The sequence below is a fragment of the Egretta garzetta genome, unplaced genomic scaffold (genome assembly GCF_000687185.1).
Source record: "Egretta garzetta isolate BGI_Z169 unplaced genomic scaffold, ASM68718v1 scaffold554, whole genome shotgun sequence".
Lineage (NCBI taxonomy): Eukaryota > Metazoa > Chordata > Aves > Pelecaniformes > Ardeidae > Egretta > Egretta garzetta.
This window is the reverse complement of record NW_009259499.1, coordinates 230880-251637: the sequence shown is the minus strand read 5'-3', so window position 1 is coordinate 251637 and position 20758 is coordinate 230880. Positions and strand designations below refer to the sequence as shown.

Sequence of the window (20758 nt, the reverse complement as noted above, 5' to 3'; positions counted from 1 at the left end):
TCTACAGTAAAATATGATTCTGTAGTTTCTAAAAGCTGTAACATTAAAAAACCCCCACAACTGTAAAATTAAAAGAGTACATGAAAACAACTGACAAATCATAACTTTGACTTCCTTGAAATTATTCAAACCTTCTTCACTGACACTGAGCCCAGGAAAGAGATGAAACTGAGAAACTGAACTTTACTTCACACTAAGAATACACTGCTAGCCTATTAATGTACCTGTCTATTGTAATGATCTTTCATTCTACCTGTGCAATCTTTGCATGGATTCATCACTCTCCAGTGTTTCTACTGATGAAATAGCTGTGCAACTGCTATTGTTAATTATTTCTGGAGGCACAGTCTGGCACTGGCATATCAGATTAGCAGGATGTCCATATATGCTGAAAAAACCCTTCAGATCTTATTACCACCTTGTAATTCGATGACACTTTCCAACTTTTTTTCTGGAAAATGATGTTCTCACTGTGGACTGTTATGCCATCTTAACAGCCAACTTTTCTGGGTTCAAAAAAAATTCTGTGGTATATGTTCACTTGTATTAATACAAGTTTGGAGAACTATACAGTCGACAGTTTAGCTATCGCTGAGTGGTCCCTTCCATCTGGGACACTTGCTTGCTATGCAATCTAAGCAATGGGAAAAAAAAGGAAAAGGAATCAGGCATATATAGCCTGTCCTCAAGGAGTCTTTCTATAAAACTGTTGTGTAGTCACAAGATAATGAGACAGAAATGTTTATAATACATTTTCATTGGACATAACAATTGGTACTGTTGTTACACATTGTATGATCTTGTGTTAGGAAGATAATTAATTCATGCCTGTACTCTTCGGTGCTGTGAGCCATTTTCTATATAAACATACATGCTTCAGGATGTCCAATTTTAGAGGATGGTAAAATCAGCTCTTTAACTTGATTGAGTCCTGATGCTGCAGGACTTGTGAAAGAAGACATATCACTTGTATTGGGGTCAAATGCAAAGGACAGATCCAGTCCTTTGCCAGCCAGCTTATTGGCATAGATAAGCTACTTTCAGTCTTTGTCCAGAACCAAAAGTGACAATTTCAAAGAGTTTCTCTCAGAGTTCCCTTTCCAGACTAATAGTAGCAACACTTTCGAGCTAGCAGCTTTCAGGGCAGATTAGTTCAGCTTGAAAAAGATTCAGAGAAAACTTGGCTGGCCCAGGCTATCCAGTGAGCTTCTGAGACAAATGCAGTTATCATTTCCTGGGACTCATTTCTTCTAATCGCCCAGCTATGATGCAGATGATGCAGCTTTTTTGTGTGCTAATGTCTGCTCGCTCATTAAGTGTTCTTCAAGAAGCTGATTTTAGGAGGGTGTGCCTAATGTTTTCAGCATGTGTGCTGGCTGCCCCTTCATTTCCAGGCATGCAATTTTAAGTGTTAGTTTAGACCTGGAAAGGAAGGCTCCGCCCGCCTCAAATAATTCCATCCTCCATTATCACTGCTCCCACTAGTAGTGTAGCTTCAAAGCTTTCGCTGTAGGAAAGAAGGAGCTGGCAGACAAGCAATTCTCTGAAAATCCTTCGGCTTCCATTCCTGGTTTCAGACTAGCATGTCTTAATGACAAAGTCCATCGTTGCAAGGAAAGAGACTTTTTTTGTAATTTTCTTATTTTGTAATTGCTGCTGCATATGCTGTTCCTGACACAGTTGACCTGATAAATCAAGGCAGCCTGAACATTTTAGTGAGGCGCAGAGTAATCTGTGGTTGCTATAAACAGTACCTGTGGATGTACTTTGGCTAGATCTAATCCTCTGGCAATTATTGAGGGAATGAAAACAGACCTTAGCCTGGGGCAGAGAGGATGACAAAGGAGTAGGGAACTGTGTAACCCGGAGTAACGAAAAGCGAGATTATTTTCTTATTTGTAGGAAAATTATTTCCGTAGTCCACAAAGTACAGTGACTGACTGATTTGTTTGTGCACTTAGCAATAGGTAATTGTCCCAAATGACATATGAGTAAAAGCATATTTGGGTTTTTTTTTCCCCTTAGGTTCACGATGGTAAACCTTTATAAATAGACTCTTCCTCATTTCTGTAAGTGGTTCTAAATTAAAAACAAAAAGCCAGTACATACAGCTTTGGTATAGTGTAATGGTAGCTACCTTCTGAGGTACTATAGCAAAAATCAGACTGCATGTTGCCCATGGTGTAATGTGGGGAGGTCCTATTCCATCAGAAAGCCTGCGGTAGATCTGTCAGCCCTGAGCCTCCTACCTGAACTCCACAGCAAAGGTAAGGCCATAAATACTTGAGCACAGACACTGAGAGGAAGCAGCACTTTATAGTTCTGTGCAAGGCTGCACCCAAAGCATGTTTGAAATTGCAGACAAGATTCTTTTTAACTCATTCTTCTAAATAACTACCTAATCAGTTATTCTGCAGTGCTGAACACCTACCGCCAAGACCCATAGTTGTCTTTTTTTTGGTCACTTTCTTCCTGTGGTTGTTTTCTTGTCCTTAGACAGTACTACCTGCATTTTGAGGATGCCAGACTAACTGCTTTCTCATGGCACCTTGCACAATTGGGCCTTGGATTTATGATAATAATATTGACAGCAATTGCAAGGATGTTTTTTAAGCCTTCCCTGAACTAGCTCCCTGCTGCGCAGCAGCTTTCAATCACAACCAGGACGTAGCTGAATTATTCAGGCAGGATCTCACACGCTTATTCAGTCCGGCCAAGGAGGCAGTGACTGGCATGAAATCACCTTAGCAGCAGTTGTGTGACCGGCAGTTAGTAGCTGAATAAGAAGTGTCACTCCAAGCTGACTATCGTGTAACGCCTCGTAGAGAAAGAAGCTTTTATGGGTTGATCCTAGAAGGCTGAAGTGCACCAGTCTGTCCCTTCTTCCTCCCCTACCCCTGCTTCAACTGACACTGGCATAGGAGGGAAAGTTTACTCCCCAAGGGAGGTGATGGTTAAATTCACATTATGGAGGTGAGTGAGTATTTGTTTCACCTCTAGGACAGCTGGCTGCAGCACTCAGCCTGCCCAGTGCTGTGGTGGGATGTGACATTGGTCCAGGCTCAAAGGGAGCAGACGTTTGCTCTGTTGTCATATGTCGATCACCTTTACAGATATCCAGCTTGATACTGCTCACCTCTCGTAAAAAGAGTTGTTACTCTTTTTCCAGCCAGTGGAAAGGAGACTCCGCAGGTTTGATGTCATATTGTTTGAAATACGCATCTCTCCAACAGTCTTTGGTGCAGAATAGTAATTACTGATGTTTGTTTACTTAAGATGATAATCACAAAGAATGGTTATTTCTTCTCCTCACTGAACTTTTCAATTTTCAGTAATTTTCTGTCTTAACATTCTAACTACTGATCTCATTGCTTCCTATGGATGATATATAAACCACTAATAATTTATTTTCCACTCTACATGGAGTGGTTATGACAATGGACCTGTCTCAGGTGGGTGGTTTGTATATTTAATCAGCCAACATAAAATTGCTTTGAACACAGCTCGCTTTTGCTTGCATTGAGGATTACAGCAGCAGCTATAGATTAGATGAATATTTTGTCTTGGCTGTTTTGGTTTAAAGTAAAACAACAGAAGATCAAGCACAAAGCAAGTGCATAATGATAGTGTGATGCAAGCTCAAAAGGTTTATGCATTAAATCGTATGGGACCAGGTTCAATCATGTGAATCACCATAGTGGTGTGTAGATCTTTCACTGAAAACCAGGTGCCACTGTTCTGTTTGTAGAAACCATTCCAGCCCATAAAATAAATGTTTCTTTCTCATTACTTTTATATACTCACCTGTTCTGCTGAGCTTATAGAAAACAGTTTATGTCTTAGTCCTCATCCCATATTCAGCATTTGTAATGTGGGCTATATATAGGTTACTTGGGTTCTACAGCTTCCCCTGTTTGCTCTGTTCAGGATGACTTGTTTTTCTCATTAAAAGAAAGCCCATGGAGTATTAATCTTTTTCTTTAATTATTATTGGAGAGATGGGTTTTCTTACTTCTCCTGTCATGTCAGACTAGACTTGAATCTTTAATCTGGTTCTCTAACAAAGCAAAGCTCCTACAGTCGTGTTGTCTGAGTAGGTACGTGTTTATCCCCTATGTCTAGTCGCAGTGATTTTTTAACCTGTGTGCTGTTTTCAGTTCAGCTTGACAGAGTAGCAGAGATCGCAAAGGTAATTTGGTCCTTCTAAGTTTTGCCAAGAAGCTGAGTGAATAGGCAAGTGCTCTGACTGAGGAAGGGACTGCAGCATGATTCAGATCTGACTCTGCACTGGAGAACACCTGTGGGAAGGAGACCCTGTAAGTGCCTTGCTTGGGGAAGAGCTTCTGCTGGAGCATGAGATACTTGGGCATCCCGATTTCTGTCATTCTGCTTATCTTAGACAGTCATCCTGCTCACATCACTCAGAAAAGAGTTGGGAAGTTGGGACTGCCTAGTGGATGTTCTCCTGCATCTGTCCAGTTAATGTCTATACAGAGACAAACCTGACTTCAGCTTTCTGTGACGCCTCTTCCTCTCAGCCTATTCCCCTTCTCCCCCAGGACCTCTGCTGTCTCTGGCCTCAGGGAGCTTTGTTGCTTGTGTGGTTTAAGGTTTTTTTTTTCTCAAGAAAGTTGCGGTATTCAGGAACTAGTTAGAGGAACTGCTGTCCATTGCGCTAGAAGCAAAGATACTGTGTCCTGAGACCTGTATTTCCACCCTCATGACCATCAGAGCTATAGTTGAAATTCTCTATAGTTTAGTCTTGTTCTTTGGATTTGTTATGAATAAGGTACTGCATGTGTATCTGTGCTGTGTAGGAAAAGCAAGGAGATAAAACCTGTAGGTGGCAACGTGAAGATGTGTGGGAAAAGGCAATAAATAAGGGTCCAAAGTTACTTGTGCTGAAAGAGTACGGGGAGCAAATTCACAGGGTAAATATTTTTTCTGGTTATTAATAATGCAGAAGAAGGAATTTAACATTCAAATGCCTGTGAAAGCCATTTGCTCATTGTCATGAGTGGCATGTATTTAGATAACATGAAATAAGCACCTCATCCTCCACCGCTACTCATGCATGCACAATTCTTCCCATTTAATTCAGCAAGACTAATTATCTGAATTAGTGACATTAGCTTGAAGCTATGGCTTTGCAGATTGAGGTTCTGGCTTTCAGAACAACTTCTTTATAGGAATTAGTCATGTCTAAGTACAACAGAACTGTCAAATTGCATCCTCTGGCTTTGTCTGATGTTTTTGGTTGTAAAGCCAGCCTTATGCAAGACCGTCCTCGTGGCAAATAGACTTAAGGCAGTGGTTGTTCTAATTTTATGACTCTGACAACCATAAAATGGCTCATAAAGATTGGGAAGTTACCTCATCAGTTGATAGTAGATGAGGTAAGACGTACTTCGTTTTGCCTTCCACGTCATTGATGTACTTTGTCATCCATGCTCCAGGGGTGCCTGTTGTAAGTTTGCAAATCAACTCCTGAACTAACTCTGATTTTGGTTTAACTTACCATGCAGGCATGAAAACTGCAGCTAATTCTCAAGCAGATCCCAAACCCCAACCCTAGCAGCAACAATATCAATTAGAGAGGCAGGGCTGAAAACAGCAGCACTTGAGGAACTGATGCGCAAGTGGCTTGGGCACTGCTGCCTGCGGAATGGCAATATCTCTGGGACCAGCAAGGTGCACAGCTGGAGGAGGCAGATCCTTTGATTTTTACTTTACATCCATTTAAAACAAAAGGCAGTGCTTGTCCTTACAGTCTTGCTTTTTGTTATAAATTGAAGAGTTTTAGTAACTGTCGTGCCTGCACTGTTACTGAGGAAAATAGTGGAAGGTTTAGGATCTGGTGCACTTGCTTATCCAAGGTCGAGCAGCACAGGGAAGGGGCTCAGAAAGGACAGGCCATGACCGTGTTTAACTAGTGAGGTCTTTTAGTCTATACATCATGTGTCACCCCTTATCTTTGAATGAATTGTTCATAATTAAGTAGTGTAACTGAAGATGTGAAATTCTACATGGCAAATACTGAACTTGCACCTCGTTTATCTCTTTCAAGCATTTAATGAATTTTCAGCTTCAGCTAATGAATAATGGCAATTTCAGGCCCATTGTCCTATGCAGGGAAATTAATAATGGCCTAAGGAGAGTTTCATACCTAGGAGCATGGTAGAGATTGCCAAAATGTCAGAATATGTATTTCTTTTTAGAAGACCCAACATTATCTTCATTCCACTCAGTATACAGTCTATATTCACAAAGAACCCTGAATGCACAACGTACAGAATCTGTTCTTTGGTGATAAAATGTGAGCAAAAATTGCCTGCCTTCACCTACCTGGCCTTTAAGGTTACCATACATTTCGGTTTCCACAGCAGGTCCTCTTTGTCCATGCAGAAATTTTGACCAGGGTGGAAAGCTTTTAATTACTGGCAGTATATTAATAACACACACAAGAAATGTGGGAGCCCAATCCTTTCTTCAAAGATGTCCTGAAATAAGGTAAATTAACGGATAGGAACAGGGAAACTTCCAGACTCAAGAACTTGGCATAAGTAACATTTTGTTATCACCACTTTTATTAGAAAAGGAGCCGTAAATAAGTATTTCCACCAGCTCCTACTTTCACAGAGTAAGAAAAAACAACTCACAGTGGTAGCTGTGGCTTCAGTTGGTTTTGGCATTCAAGACCAAGTACAGAAGTTTAAATGCAGAAAGCAAAGCATACATATGAGATGGATGTATGCCATAATACTTACTAATTTGACCCCCATACTTGAAAAAATGGAAATGGACTGGAGGTACGGAAGTATACTTTTCTTACTAGCCAAAGCTGGAGCGAATGTGCTCTGCTTAGCCCCTCAAAGTGACTGATTTCCATTTCTTCATTGCCTCTCAAAAATGTAGTTAAAGTAAAATATTGAGAAATAAAAATGTGGTTTTCAGTCACAGAAGCAGCAACGTACATTCAAAAAAAATTGTTTAGTCAAAAAAACTTTTACCTGAAAACACAGGCTTTCTTAAACCTAATCTGCTAAAAGTTAATGGTTGCCTTATCTTCAACTTCTTATTCAGTTTACCATGACTTACATCTCACTTCTACTTATGAATATAAAATATGTGGTATTGAGAGAATTAGCGTGTTAATTTTGCTTTTAGGCAGTGGGATGAGATAAAGTCATCTTATCAAATACATAATGGCAAATACACAACATGCCATATACTAACATGGCCAGATACGAGATGTGTATGGTTTAATAGCTCATCCTTGTCTGTTGCTGGAGGTGAGTCCCAGACTGCTGTAGCATGTCCAAGTAAGATCTGATGTTGTCTCTAGAAAAGATGGAATAAATTGCTTTTAGAAAAATTTTGCAAAATTAATTTAAATATCCTGTCAGCAGCTCCAGCCTTCAGATTTTCAAGCTTTTGCAAATGTTTTCTTCTGGAAGTACAGCTCCTGAACCAGATTCCTGGAGCACAAGTCTTATGAGGACCAGCTGAGGGAACTGGGGATGTTCAGCCTGGAGAAGAGGAGGCTGAGGGGAAACCTTATCACCCTCTACAACTGCCTTGAGAGGAGGCTGTAGCCAGGTGGGTGTTGGTCTCTTCTCCCAAGTAACAAGTGTAGGATGAGAGGAAATGGCATCAAGTTGTGCAAGGAGAGATTTAGATTAAATATTAGGAAAAAAATCTTCACTGGAAGGGTTATCAGGAACTGGAACAGGCTGCCCAGGGAAGTGGTTGAGTCCCCATCCCTAGAGGTATTTAAAAGATGGGTGGACAAGGTGCTTAGAGACATGGTTTAGTAGTGGGCAGGTACGGTTGGACTTGATGATCTTAAAGATCTTTTCCAACCAAAGGATTCTATGATTCTGTATGCTGTATAGGCTTGCTTTTCTTGGCCATCTCAGAATTATCATTTATCACAAACAATAAGGTGGAAAATCATTGTTTTACTTTATCCATAATGTTTTTGTAACTTCTAGCTTGATGCTATTTCTACTATATGCCTTCCTAAAAGCTCTGGATGTTAATTTCTGTCATATTAGTATTGGGAAGTTTATTTCAGTCTGGGAGTCAAACAGCCCCTCTCTGAAATCCTAAACATGCTTCAATGAGAGTGCCTATAAATGTGTTTCTGTAAACTGGCTTTAATCCTGCCATGTGACAGTCAGGAGGATTATCATTCTGGAGGCATAACTCACTGTGTAGTATGCCTGGCAGCTGTCAGGATCACAGCCTTCAGACACATGTATTGGACAACTAATAATTAGATGCATTTAGGCATTTTCTATCTGAATCATTTTTCTGATGGAAAAGATAGGGTGAGTTTTGGGTTTTTTTTTTTTCCAGAAAACTGAGTAAAGTGTCTTCAGGTAACTTCAGATTTGTCATAAGGCAGAAGCAACTGCTGCTAGCCAAGAAGGTTGCTGCCCATATCAGTATTAGAAACTGTGAGAGAATGTTCTGGTGCTTCCATCTAATCGCCCAAGGGCACCAGCTGTAGGCTTAGCAGGAGGGTGGGGAAACCATGAGTTTTAGCTATTCTCTTCTGCTTTGTGTCTGCTCAGAGTGAAACTGGCCTCACCTTTCAGATGGAACAGTCTTAGAAAGCTCACTCTGAGACTCTCCAAGTCAAATTCTTAGCTTACAAAAAAAGTGCTTTTCAAAAGCTGCATTTCAAAATGAAGCTTTGTGCTCACTTTCAAAAAGAAAGCTACTTCTAAGTCAACAAAATTCAAAGCATACTCAATTCAAAGTGTACCCATTTTCCTATTGTTGGTTACAGTCAGACTGATCAGATTGCTACGTCTTCGTAACTATTTTGAGCACTGAAACTTGAAGTTGTATGAGTTTAGGTCTACCCACTCCTGTCCGTTTCAAAGGACTGCAGTATCTTTGTATGACAAGAGTTTTACAGGAATAATGTGCGTATTCAGCATTGTGCTCATCAAACTGAATCATTTTAGCAGTTGTTCCCTAAATTTGACAAAATTATGTCCCAAAAATGTGTATGTTCTAGCTCAGTCCTAAATAATTTCTCTATGACACTCTGAGATGCTTCAATTCAAGTACTTGTCCACTGATCTATAAATACTGGTTTTACCAACTGCTATGTCTCATTCTCTGTTTTGTTCTACTGAGGTTTTATTCTACACTGAATACAGTCTTGTTACTGAAATAGATGGGGGGTTTTATCTTTTATTTTTCTCCTCAGGAGCTGTTTTCTGTCTGCTTTTTAAATTAACTATGTAGGATATATTGCTGCAGTTAAGCTTCTATGGACTTTTAGAAAGATATATATTCGTTAAGCTTTTAATGAATTCTTCCAAAGCATACTTGAAAAAGAACTTGCCTCAATAAAATGACCGTATTTAAATAACTATAAAACTTGGACAGTAACAACAATCTTTATTTTTTCAAGACGTCTCTTATAATCAGGTTTGTTAATGTGTCAAGTTATGCCACAGGGACACTATTGCCAGCCCTCTTATGTTGGTCAATTTTACTGTATGCATGTGTTCAGAGTCTATGAAATGCTCTGTTGAGAAACCCCATCGTACCTGGCAGTCGAAGGATCAAAGGCAAAAGAACCCCAGTCCATGTAGTATTGTGCTGTGTCTCTCAAAGCTGTCCATGATTCACTAACCTGAAGTACATCAAAACAGAGAAAAATATCCTGAGCTTTCATAGTGAATAAATGCAGTCTGTGACTACTGAGTAACCTTGCCTGCGTTGATAAATCAGAGAGATTTCTTCCCTTGCCCCAAAGGGTTGCTGTTACATGCTCATCCCAGACCTGTACCTTCTTTTTTTCAATAGATGCTGCAAGATGATGGAAGAAATTACCTGTTCAGCCACAGTGTATCCCCATGCATTCTGGCTGCTGCTTGGGTCCCAGTAGTTCTGAGAATATGGTATCTGTCGTTTAAGTCGTATAAATTGATTTGCTGATTCTTCTGTCAGAAAAGGTGCTCCAAGGACACCTGAAATGGAAACTGAGAAATATTTGTAATATCAGAAAAATATTTTAGAATGTGCACTTCAAAAAACATATTTATAACCAAGGAGCATGTCTTTGGACCTGTACTTTAGACTGGAATTGCACTAGTCTTGGGCATGCTGATAAGCCTGAAGTTGTTTTTAAAAAAAAAAAAAAAAACAAAACCAAAAAAAACTAAACCTACCCATAAACTTAACTATACTTTCTAAACCTCCTGGTTTAGATGTAGTATTTATTCTCATTAGTAGCAGCATAGAAATTGCATGCATGGAATTTCCTCTATGAGCAAAATATATTGTACTTCTGATTTTGTTATCTCATTGCGTTAGACTGCTTTTGAGGTCAGCCCAGATGCAGAAGTACGTCTTGCAGATCTTCTTGGAATAACCATTCTGCCCAAGAAAAAGAGCTGAACTCCTTATTAACTTCATGTGAAAGGCCCTGGTACAGGAAAAGTCTTTTTCTTTTTAGTCTCCAGTGTTTGAGACACAAATTCATTTGGGGTTAAACTGCTCTAAAATAGCATGTCAGTCAGAATCATACAATTTTTAATGAACTGCTGGTTAAGTTGAAACTTGGATACATCAGCCAGGGTGAGGCCAGTGTCTGTAAACACTTGTGCTCCAATTTAGTGAAGTGGGTTTAAATGGACACCTGAGGGTGACCTGCACGTATTTGGTACAGATGGGCCAAGAATTTGAACTCTTGTCTATTGTGCCTTGCAAGGGGAGCTCAGCAGGGCAAGCTGTTGCCTGACGGCTAATGCCCTTATTCCTGGATTTCTAGGGGCAAATATGTAACTGAGAATGTAAAATATTTTCTTTCATGTGCAATGCTCAGCTAAATCCAGTTCACTTGCTATTACTGCTAGCTTTGCTGATCATCCACAATATGGTCTCTCTTTAGTTTTTTAAATGGAAGAAAACATACACTGAATGCATATAGGTAGCAAATATGTGAGCTGGAGTATTCGCTGCTCCTTTTCACTTTGTTTCTTTTAAAAGCCAAAAAATGCTTGAAAAGAAGGTGAGAAGATGCTTGATTACACAGTAAGGAATAAAAAAATAAGTGAAGGTAGTTATTACTCTTAACAAGAACATGAAATAGGACTTTAGAAAGTTTACTTTGCAAGCAATGATAGTCCCAGTGGTTCCTTCCTACTTCGGTTTCTTCAGATACCAAGTTACTATAAACTAGAGGAAGAAATTTGGGGCTAGGGAGTTTTCAAGGAATACCATCTTGAAAAATGTTAACAACTCCATGGAAAAACCTAAGTTCAGATATTTGGTGTGAAGACTCTTGTTGTGTGAACTGCTCTTCCCTTAGGGAACTGAGGAATAGCTATTTCTGTACTTCAGAAATCAAGTAAGATTTTGTCCTGGGGAAGAAAAAAAAAAAATATTTCTTGTATTTGTCTATTAAGCTGCTACACTTCTGTTCCAGAGCTGCACAAGATAAAACTAAGCTTGTACCAAATTTCACTATTTCTCTGGCAACTTAGTACAATCCAGTAGAAAAATCTATGAGCTGTTAACTTCTCTTTAGTGGATTTGGGGGCATTTTTTTGGTATTATATATTTTGTAAGCTCATGATTACATTTCTGGACTGAGATAACTGAACTGGGATCAGAAATTGGCTTGGTAACAGGCTTCACTTTTGTTTAAATATATATATAGTTAGTAAGGGCCATTAAACATGAAATTTTATCACTAATATGTGCTCTGGCCTTCCAGCTTCATGGTAAGCTAGAAAAAAAAATCATTAAGCAGCTCTGCTTTTTGTGTTTCTCTTCCCCACTGCCAGCATCTTCAAAAAAATGAGATTGTTCTGTTGGTGGGATGGTGAGGTGTTGGCTACTGTGGTGCAGAGTGGTGTGCCTTACAGGTATTAACTTTCAATTTTTAATATACATTCTGCTCTGGTTACACCTGTATCCAATGAGAAATGCCATCCCTGACGATACTGAGTATTCACTTTGATTAAACTGCCCTTGCCTGCTCCAAAGGGAGGCAGGGGTGTCAGCTCTGCTCTTGGCTTCTTTTGTCACTGTTGATACCCAGATCTTGTTCCTCTCTAGCTGTTAGCTCAAATCCTTCCACCTCTCACCTTTAGCACCTGTAAGCCATCTCTGCAGGGCTTGTCCCTAGCTGCTGGGGCACTCAAAAGATGCATAAGTACCAGAAGAAAATCAGGTAAGTGCCTTCATATTCAGGCTAACCCTTCAGGCTTAGCTCATTGTCCCTTCATCTTACTGTAAGGATCATTATAGATCTCTGAATGGGGCAAACTTCATTCACCTCCAGAAGAATACTAGAAATAGTCCTGTTGGCCTTCCACTGGGACTACACAGACAAGCAGGGTTGCACGTTTGCTTGTGCCCTGGCAGAGCTCAGAGAAACCAAGTTCTTAACACTCTAATGTAGACCTGGGGGCATCAGATCAGATGCCTCCATCTGAGTAGCCCCTCTGAATAGAGTGTATAGTCTTCAGCAAATAACCTATGTCTTGCCTCAGTTTAAGTTTCGCAGGCTGTGTGTAAGTTTTCCCCAACTTTTGAACGGTTTAGTAAAAGATTGTGGAAGACTTTGTTGCTCAGGTAGGTGCTTTTATAAACCCAGACTATTCCTGAAGAGCTGCAGCTCTCCATCTTGCAGAATAATAGCACAGAGACCAGGAGAACAGAGTTTCAGAGCACCTGGGCGTGAGGCTGGAGGGAGTCAGGAGCAGGTGGGTAATGTTAATGAAATGGCTTACAGTGCATGAAGTTAAAAAAAGATGAAGAATTTCAAATTGTAGTGAAACCAAGTTAACTCGCTGTGAAGAGCAGTCAGATATATTGTATGTTAATGTTCTTATTCAATAAAGTTTTCCCTCTTTTCTCTCAGATAAATATGTTATTTGAAAAGCACATTTAGGGATTAACAGCCCAAAGGGAAAATAGGAGGAATGTGTGCAGGGAGTGAACTATTGCAGGGGCTGTATCAGCTATTACCAGTCAGAGTGTTTCCTTTCATCATCTCTTGAAGATTCACTCAGTGTTCTCATATGAAAAGCAAATTATAGAAAAAATTGGCTGGTTTTAGCAAGCAGATGCTTAGCTCGTGTAATTATTGTTTTCAGCAGGTAGCTTTGTCTATCCTGTACACCTAAGCAGATTGCCCAGAGGGAGAACTATTAGTAATCATTACTACTATGGTGCCTTCTGAGCATCTCATTTTTGATTAGTGTGAAACAGTGTAAGACTAAACTTGAGAGCAGGGAGATGGTGGTAGAACCTTGTCATCTTTGTCAAAATAGCAAATGTGTACTTAATCCAGCATTGATTATTTAAAAAAAACCACAAAAAAAACCCAAAAAAAAACCCCCAAAAACCCAAAATCCGAAAAAACAACAAACCAAAAAACCCCAACTGATTATGAAAAAGGCATATCAAATAGCTTGGAATGTCAAGGTAATAATAAAAAAGAATTTCACTATAGCAAGCAAACTGCACTTAAAATATAAAATCAACCTGCATAGATCTTAAATTATTGTGCATTAAAAACTCTTCATACTAGACTCAAATGGAAGCTTAACTCTCTATTGTGCAAGGATAGATTTCTAGAAAGCAAGATATTTAGCTGGGTGAAACCACAAAATCTTCCCAGGAAGACATCTTTTCCTGTCAGCTGAATATGAAATGGTCCACTTCATCACACAGTCAAAAAGGCAAGTAAGGGATTAAATTTTGACACCTTTGCCTGCTTAGGCACCCATTTAATTGATATGCTTTTTCTTTTTTAAAAGCTAAGCAATACATATGTTTAGCAGTCTTCGGGGAGAGCAGGAAAGCCACCATTTGCATGTCTAATGGTAGAGTTAAATTATAAGAAGACAAACCTTTAATATAGGATATGCTTACCCTCCAGGGAGCCTATTTTAGCTAAATCAGCAGTATTGTATAAGTGGTGAGGAGCAATCTCAAGGCTTGGGACCAAAATTAATCCCTGGTGTGCATCTACCACAGGGAAAAGTGGTTTATGTCTGATTTGCTGTGATATTTACAAAAAAATTGACAATTACTTAGCAACACTTCAGTCACTGACTGTGCACATTGTCATATAAACTGGAGCTATTTGTTTCTCTCCCTAGTTTCTGAAGACTATTGCAAGTTTCTGACAACCTGAAAACCTATTGCTGTAGTTATTTATATCAATGGAATTTAAATGCCAAAAGTTGGCAATTGCTCTGGCTCCTTTCATAGAATCATAGAATTGTTTATGTTGGAAAAGACCTTCAAGATCATCAAGTCCAACCCTTAACCGTTAACCCTGCCATCCCACCACTAACCCATGTCCCTAAGCCCCTCATCTGCCTGTCTTTTAAATACCTCCAGGGATGGGGACTCGACCACTTCCCTGGGCAGCCCATTCCAATGCTTGACAACCCTTTCAGTGAAGAGATTTTTCCTGATGTCCAATCTAAACCTGCCCTGGTGCAACTTCAGACCATTTCCCCTCATTCTATCACCTGTTACCTGGGAGAAGAGACCAACCCCCACCTCGCTACAGCCTCCTGTCAGGTAGTTATCTTTCCTTTTAGTCTAATAACTCTTCTTATTATCGGCTTTGGTGATCTCCTGGTCAAAATGTCAGCTCACAGGGGTAAGGCTGCTCATCTTATCAGTGCTTTAGGACAGAGCCTGGACAGAGGCTAAACTTGGACAGAGCCAAACTTCAACCTTGGACACTTTAACCTTGCTGAGGTGGCTGGTGCTGACGTGTTGGGAACTTTGAAAAAGTCAGCCAAATGCTGCAGCTCAGGTGTGTTTCTTATGGTTAGAAATGAGCCAGAATGGACCCCCTCTATGCTTCAGCTCTCTAACTTTCTAAATCCAGAAAAGATTCACAAAGCCAGACCCCAGGACTCTGTCTGAGGATTCAGAATACCACAGTGCAAGCACTGAAAGAAAAGTGTGGAAGCAGCTGGTTTTCTCTTCACTAAAGTATTTCTCTAGGTTATGTGGCACTCCATGGAAATCAAGATGTGGTTATCTGTCAGTACTTTGCATATGTGAGTGGATCATGGCAGGGATAGACTTTTGGATTCTGCAGGCTGCCTCTGGGCCAAGTGTCACTTTTTCTCCATTGGAAAGCACAATTACATTAAAGGCAAACGCCCGCATATTGCTTTTTGAAATGGTGAAAAAGAAATGTGCATTTGCACATCAGCTATATATCCCAAAGTGTTTGGATTCTAACAGGCCTTAGGAGAAAATTAAATCAGTTAGATTTGCTAATGCCTGTCAACAGCAAAATTCAAAGTCACTGATTGTTAAGTGCTTCAACACTCTTCATATCATCCAGCCTTTGAAATTTTGGTCTCATCTGTTTATTTTTAAAGCCTGAAGTATGGTAGTCTCTATTCTTTGACAATTCTTAATTTTACAGCACAGGACATGAGCTGTCTGGTTCATGAGATGAGAGCTCAGTCATTAGAAATCATTAAAGCTACAGCATTAGCCTCATTCCCTCATCAGCAAAGGCAGAGGAGTTACAGACACTTAATGCAGTATTAGCTATCGAACGTATTGCTGGTGTGATGCCAGGGGTCGGGAAAGTTATCAGGTATGAGTAAATAGCAAAACAATTTGGCAAAAATCCTAGCTAATCCTAGGGAAGGAACTACTCCTGCAGCAAGGTATTTAAAAAAGCATCGGTCCTGTTCTGTGAGTCCTGGTGAAATTTCCTTTCCAAATCCATATGTGGCTGTCAGTTTAACCTTGAGTGTACAGGCAAGACACCCCAATCAGACATCTGAGAGACTTCGGTAATGATCCCAGGGCCAGGACACCACATTCCTGCACCCAATCCCTTGCTGCTGCACTCTGCAGAGGCTAAAGAAAAGGTCTAGCAAACAGCCCAGAAAGCCTATTCCCAGATGTGAAGATGATTTATCATGGGGAGTGATTTACAGCAGCTGAGTTGAGGGTCTGATGAAGAGTCAGGTTCTTATTAGTGAGTCTTATAGCCTCTGTTTTAATTGACCACCTTGATCATTGCTGAAAGGACTCACAATTAATGAAAAACTGAGCTGTTTGTGATCAATGAAACTTTTAAGAGTTCAGTAATCAGTACCTGCCTTTTGAAGAAAGGAATCCAGGAAAGAGGGCAAACAAGGCTGTTAGGAAAGGCAGAGACATAAGGGAGATGAAAGCAAAGATTAAGTCTTCCAAAGGGAGGGGCAGCAGGCTGCTATCCTTCCAGCTTGGCTTCAGGTGACATTGCTGGTGTCACATGGCCTTCACTGGAAAGGAGGTGAGGTTCAGGAAGATAGACAAGTACCCAGGAACAGTCCAAGCTCAGGTGCGCAGCAGATGAGGAAGAGCAAATAATGTGAAAGGAAGGTTTTTAGGTGACCTCTAACTCGCAGAAGAGAAAGGCCCTTTCCGTCTCCTTCCCTCCCTGCAGGAGCCTCACTGCAGCCAAAACTTAGGGTCATATGACAGGGAAGAGAATTTGGCCCATATGAGAGAGTACACCTGACTGTGGTCGCAATTCACAAAACACCTTTTTTATTAATTGATGATGAACCATTGGCTAATTCAGTCTAACTCATTTTGCCATAGCTCTTCACATCATTTATTTACTGCACATGTGTTGGAGCGCTCAGATGTAAGAAACGCTTTTAATGCATGTGTGTGGCTGGAGCATCTTTCCATGATGTGGGCAAGAAGTCAACAGTCACTTACTGCCTGCCTGGTTTCTTCTAATTTTGTGAAGAATTAATTAATTGCACAGCATGTACAACACTGATCATTGACTGTACTAGCCTGTGCTTCCTTGAGAAGAGCATTCTTTCAGCCCTACTGATGCTGCGGCCCTGCCCCATCCATTTTCGCTCTGCTCCAAGTTTTACAGGGTGAGCCTTGAGTTCAGGTGCCCTGGTTGCAGGGTGCTGTGAAGGTTGAATGATCAGATAGCCTGAAAGCTTTAAAAAAATCGTTCTCCTTAAGCAATTCAAATCGGACATCCCAGAAATCACTTGTGAAATAGATCATTTGGGGTCCTTATAAATGCATGTGAAATTGTTTCTTACACACAATAAATGTTGAGATCAGAATAGTGTTTAGGGAAGATTCCAGAAAAACATGATTAAGCTTTTTCTACAATTTTAACAGTTCGGGAAATCATCCTGTAAGAATCCCTTTCGGTCAGGAATGCATTGTCGCTCCTCATACCTGAGGGGTTGAGCAGTAATAGGTTCAAAAGTAGTCATGAGGAGTGGAATCGAGACCGTATTTCACAGAATTTGCTATACAGACTTGTGCTCGCCCACTCTCCCATATGTCCCTGCTGCAGTGATTTCCAGTTAATTCTCTTCCCTCAGTTCTGTTCTGGTGGTAACACGAGATTTTTTTTTGCCAGCTGACTATTTAGCAAGCCAGAAGGGAATGACATGAGGCAGGGTGCCAGGCACTTACCTGTAAACAGCAGAGCAGACACCAAAATTTGAAACATTTTCAGAGACATGGCAAATAATCCAGAAAGTATTTCCTTTGTAAAGCAGAGGCAGCCATATGGTTTTATACTTTGCTATCTTTAGGTTTATAAATCATTTACCAGATACCTGTAAATCGTTGGTGCAGGCAGAGGGCAGGGTACAGTGCTTAGTTCAGATTTGTCCTATATGCCTCTGTTTGTACACTTTGGACTTTGCAAGCTGAGGCTCTAACGAGCCATAATGGCTCATTATGGTGTGGATACATTAACTTCTCCATAAGCTTTATAACTCAAAATAGCACATTGGGCTCGTTATGTGAGCACTGAACAGGCAAGTGTCTGCAAGCCAGTCTTCTGCATGATTGCTTTCCCCTCGTTGTGGTAATGGGCATGAGCGGCTTATAGTCTGTTGTGAATATGAATGGTGGGAAACGGTATTTGAATCCACCTGCTCTGACAGCAGCGCCTGAGGGTACAGTATAGTTTAGCTGTATAATGCTTGGGTTGAGAAAATAAACCTGTGGTAAAACTGGATGAGAAAGCACTAGGGTGTAGGAAGAGAGAGGGAGTTGGGTTCTTGCCCTGAACCAGGCACAGATCACAGGGTCTCTCGTTGCCTTCTGCTAGTGTCAGGACTCTGACCTATGAGCTCATGCTGTCTTACCTTTCCCACCTCTCCAGTTAGATGTTGCCTTTTCATATACAACCCACTGCCCATAGCTGTTGCCTTCTTGCAGACCAGTTTATCTTCATAAGCTCACCTACACTGATGACAACGGACCACAGAACAGCTGAGCTTTATCACACGTTGAGGTGAGCTGATCCGCAGTTCACCAGCACAGACGTGTGTGTATTCAAAGGTCTTTACGTCAGGTAATTAGACCTTGCTGACGTTATAGGTCAGGGACCAGACTTCATGCTGATGGGCAGTATTACTACATTCCTACATTCAAAGTGAGAACCATCCATTCTAGACAGTGGATGGAGCAAAGGTTTGTTGGGAAGTGAAAGAGCATTTAGTTATGTACTTACAGAGCCTTATAATTTTTGTCATTACACATTGGTGGGTAGGAGGGGACACTATTGAACAGCAGGTCTAACGGTGGCATCCTTAACCTTGCAGTAGGTTGCTTCACGACTTTAGCATTATTTTAGCATTGTTCTAAAAAAACCAAAAACACAACAACAATCAACCCCACCTAGCAAATTATACATGGAGGCAGGTGCTCTGCACTCTGGTGCCACGTTAAAAACAAATATTAATTATCCAAACTTACAATCAATTTTCCTCATCTCTGAGCTACTAAATTAAATGTTAGATGTCAGCATTCTTGTGCACTAGCGTAAAAGATGTAAGGACCGGGACATTTGCCAATGGGTGACACAAATGGATGTGACAAGCAATATCTCAGGAACTGTAGGTCCCCCAGAAATAAGTTCCAGGAAAGCATACACGTTATAATTTTATCTCTCTTTTTTGGGCCATCTTCTCCAGCCTCTTCCACACTTCTCTCTTACACAGACCTGCCTTTCTATTGCAGCTTCCCTCCCATAGCTTTTTCCTCCCACTTTCTAGTATAACGTATGGAACAATATGTTGGCATGTCATTTTATATTTATTGCATTTATGTTATCTCTTCTTTAATGTGCAGTCTGCTCATAAAGAAAAGTGCTAGTGGTATGGCCTAGGCCAAAAGAGACAATAGCAGCCAGTAAGACTTCATTGCTGCCTGGGAACAGATCACGGGGAGATGCTGGACAAGACACCTACTCCTCCTATCTCATCTTTGGAAGCAAGAGAATGAGATGAGAATTTTTTTCTTAGGAGTGGAAAAAATTCTAAAACAGTTAGACAGAGGACACAGATCCCAACTGACCTTCAGTGTCCTAAGTCTGGGCTCCAAGAACCTAAAAACTCATCCTTGCCCTTTCATTTTCCAGATAAAACCTGTCACATTCTGGAAAATATGACTTGTCTATATCCTTTACTGATGAAGCCTTGACTCTGTTATAAGGAAAGTCCTCACTGAGAGGCACAGAAAGCCTTCTGGTGGCAGCATGAAACATGGTGGGTACGTGGCAGTGTCTGGACCTAGGCTCTGAGTTCAGAAGAGTACAAGGGTTACTCTGCTGTAGAGTGGGACAGTGGTCAACCAGCTTAGGCGATGATGCAAGATCTGGGAAGCAGCTAAACTGCAGGCAGCACGTCCCCTTGAATATATAGATCCATGACACCTGAATGCTCATCCTGTTTTTCTTTGTTTCATCCCCTATCCCTCCACCCTTGCTTCCTTGTCTGATTTTGATCTTGCTCCCAGACCCTGCTCTTTCTTGTCTAGCCTGCCCAACTCTGTCTTCTTCCCCCGAGATGTTGCATGCTCTTGCCTATTGTTACATGCTCTGCAATTTCACATAAAATGATGCTATGCCCATAAAACCCAATTTACATTGAAGAATTTTAAGTCTTTTATGAGGAGAGTGGCTTCCCATTGTGATTTCCCTTTCCTCTTCTCATATGCGTCCTGCTTCCCATAACCACCCGGTTGTAGAGCTGTCAGGTTCACCCCCTCCCTGCCTCCTACCCCAATCCTGTTATTGCCCAGTCTCACCACTGCTCAGAACAGCCCGTGCTCTTCTTGAGGCCCTGTAATGTACATTCAATCTGGGCATTGCATATGCCCAGCTGGCTCGCATGTAAAAACTTCTAGGAGACAGATGTGTTCTTAACTGTTCTTTGAGGGCATTATATAGGCAGTCTGGATATCACTAAAAACCCATGAAAAGCATGAATGTGTTCATTGAATGTAGAATTTTAGCTGTTAATCGCTAACAGATAGGCAGGCTGCAATTTTTTTGGAAGATTTATAACTTGGCCCACTGGCTCAAATTTTCATATGGAGGAATGAATCATCGTATCATTTTCATATGATGCCCTCCCTCTCTTGTCAAATTTCTATTCCCTACTTTAAAGCACGAAAGCTTATTCAAAAGAGTTGTCATCAGAATACTCAGTGCAAGTTAAACATCCCCCTGCACATCTCTGTCTCATTTGCAGAAATAGCTGAAATACTGGCTGAAATGCTTCCAAAAAATTTCAGCCTGAGACAGACACCTGACATATTTAACAAAAAAAAAAAAAATCATACCAAATGATAAAAGTTTAACTATGTTACAGGCAAATGAAAGTAGGATTATATGAAAGGCTATTTTGGGCAATCTTCAATGGTATCAGCCTTATCAATAAGGTGTAAGGTAGGCTTCAAA

General features: G+C 40.7%; 1 protein-coding gene across 1 annotated transcript; it reads right to left on the bottom strand.

Annotated features, from left to right (window-relative positions):
• Window positions 1-7262: 7262 nt before the first annotated feature.
• Window positions 7263-17524, bottom strand: CUNH3orf85 (chromosome unknown C3orf85 homolog). Its single transcript, XM_035892986.1, has 4 exons — window positions 17476-17524; window positions 9859-10007; window positions 9573-9658; window positions 7263-7341 (listed from the first exon to the last, which is right to left on the bottom strand). Exons 1-4 carry the CDS (start codon window positions 17522-17524, stop codon window positions 7263-7265), a joined length of 363 nt encoding a protein of 120 aa, XP_035748879.1.
• Window positions 17525-20758: the final 3234 nt, after the last annotated feature.

Coding starts and splice junctions, on each gene's coding strand:
- CUNH3orf85 (XM_035892986.1), bottom strand. CDS start 17,524: ATGTCTCTGAAAATGTTTCAAATTTTGGTGTCTGCTCTGCTGTTTACA. Junction 9,659..9,858: donor GATACACTGTGGCTGAACAG/GTAATTTCTTCC, acceptor GATGTACTTCAG/GTTAGTGAATCATGGACAGC. Junction 7,342..9,572: donor TTTGATCCTTCGACTGCCAG/GTACGATGGGGT, acceptor CATCTTTTCTAG/AGACAACATCAGATCTTACT.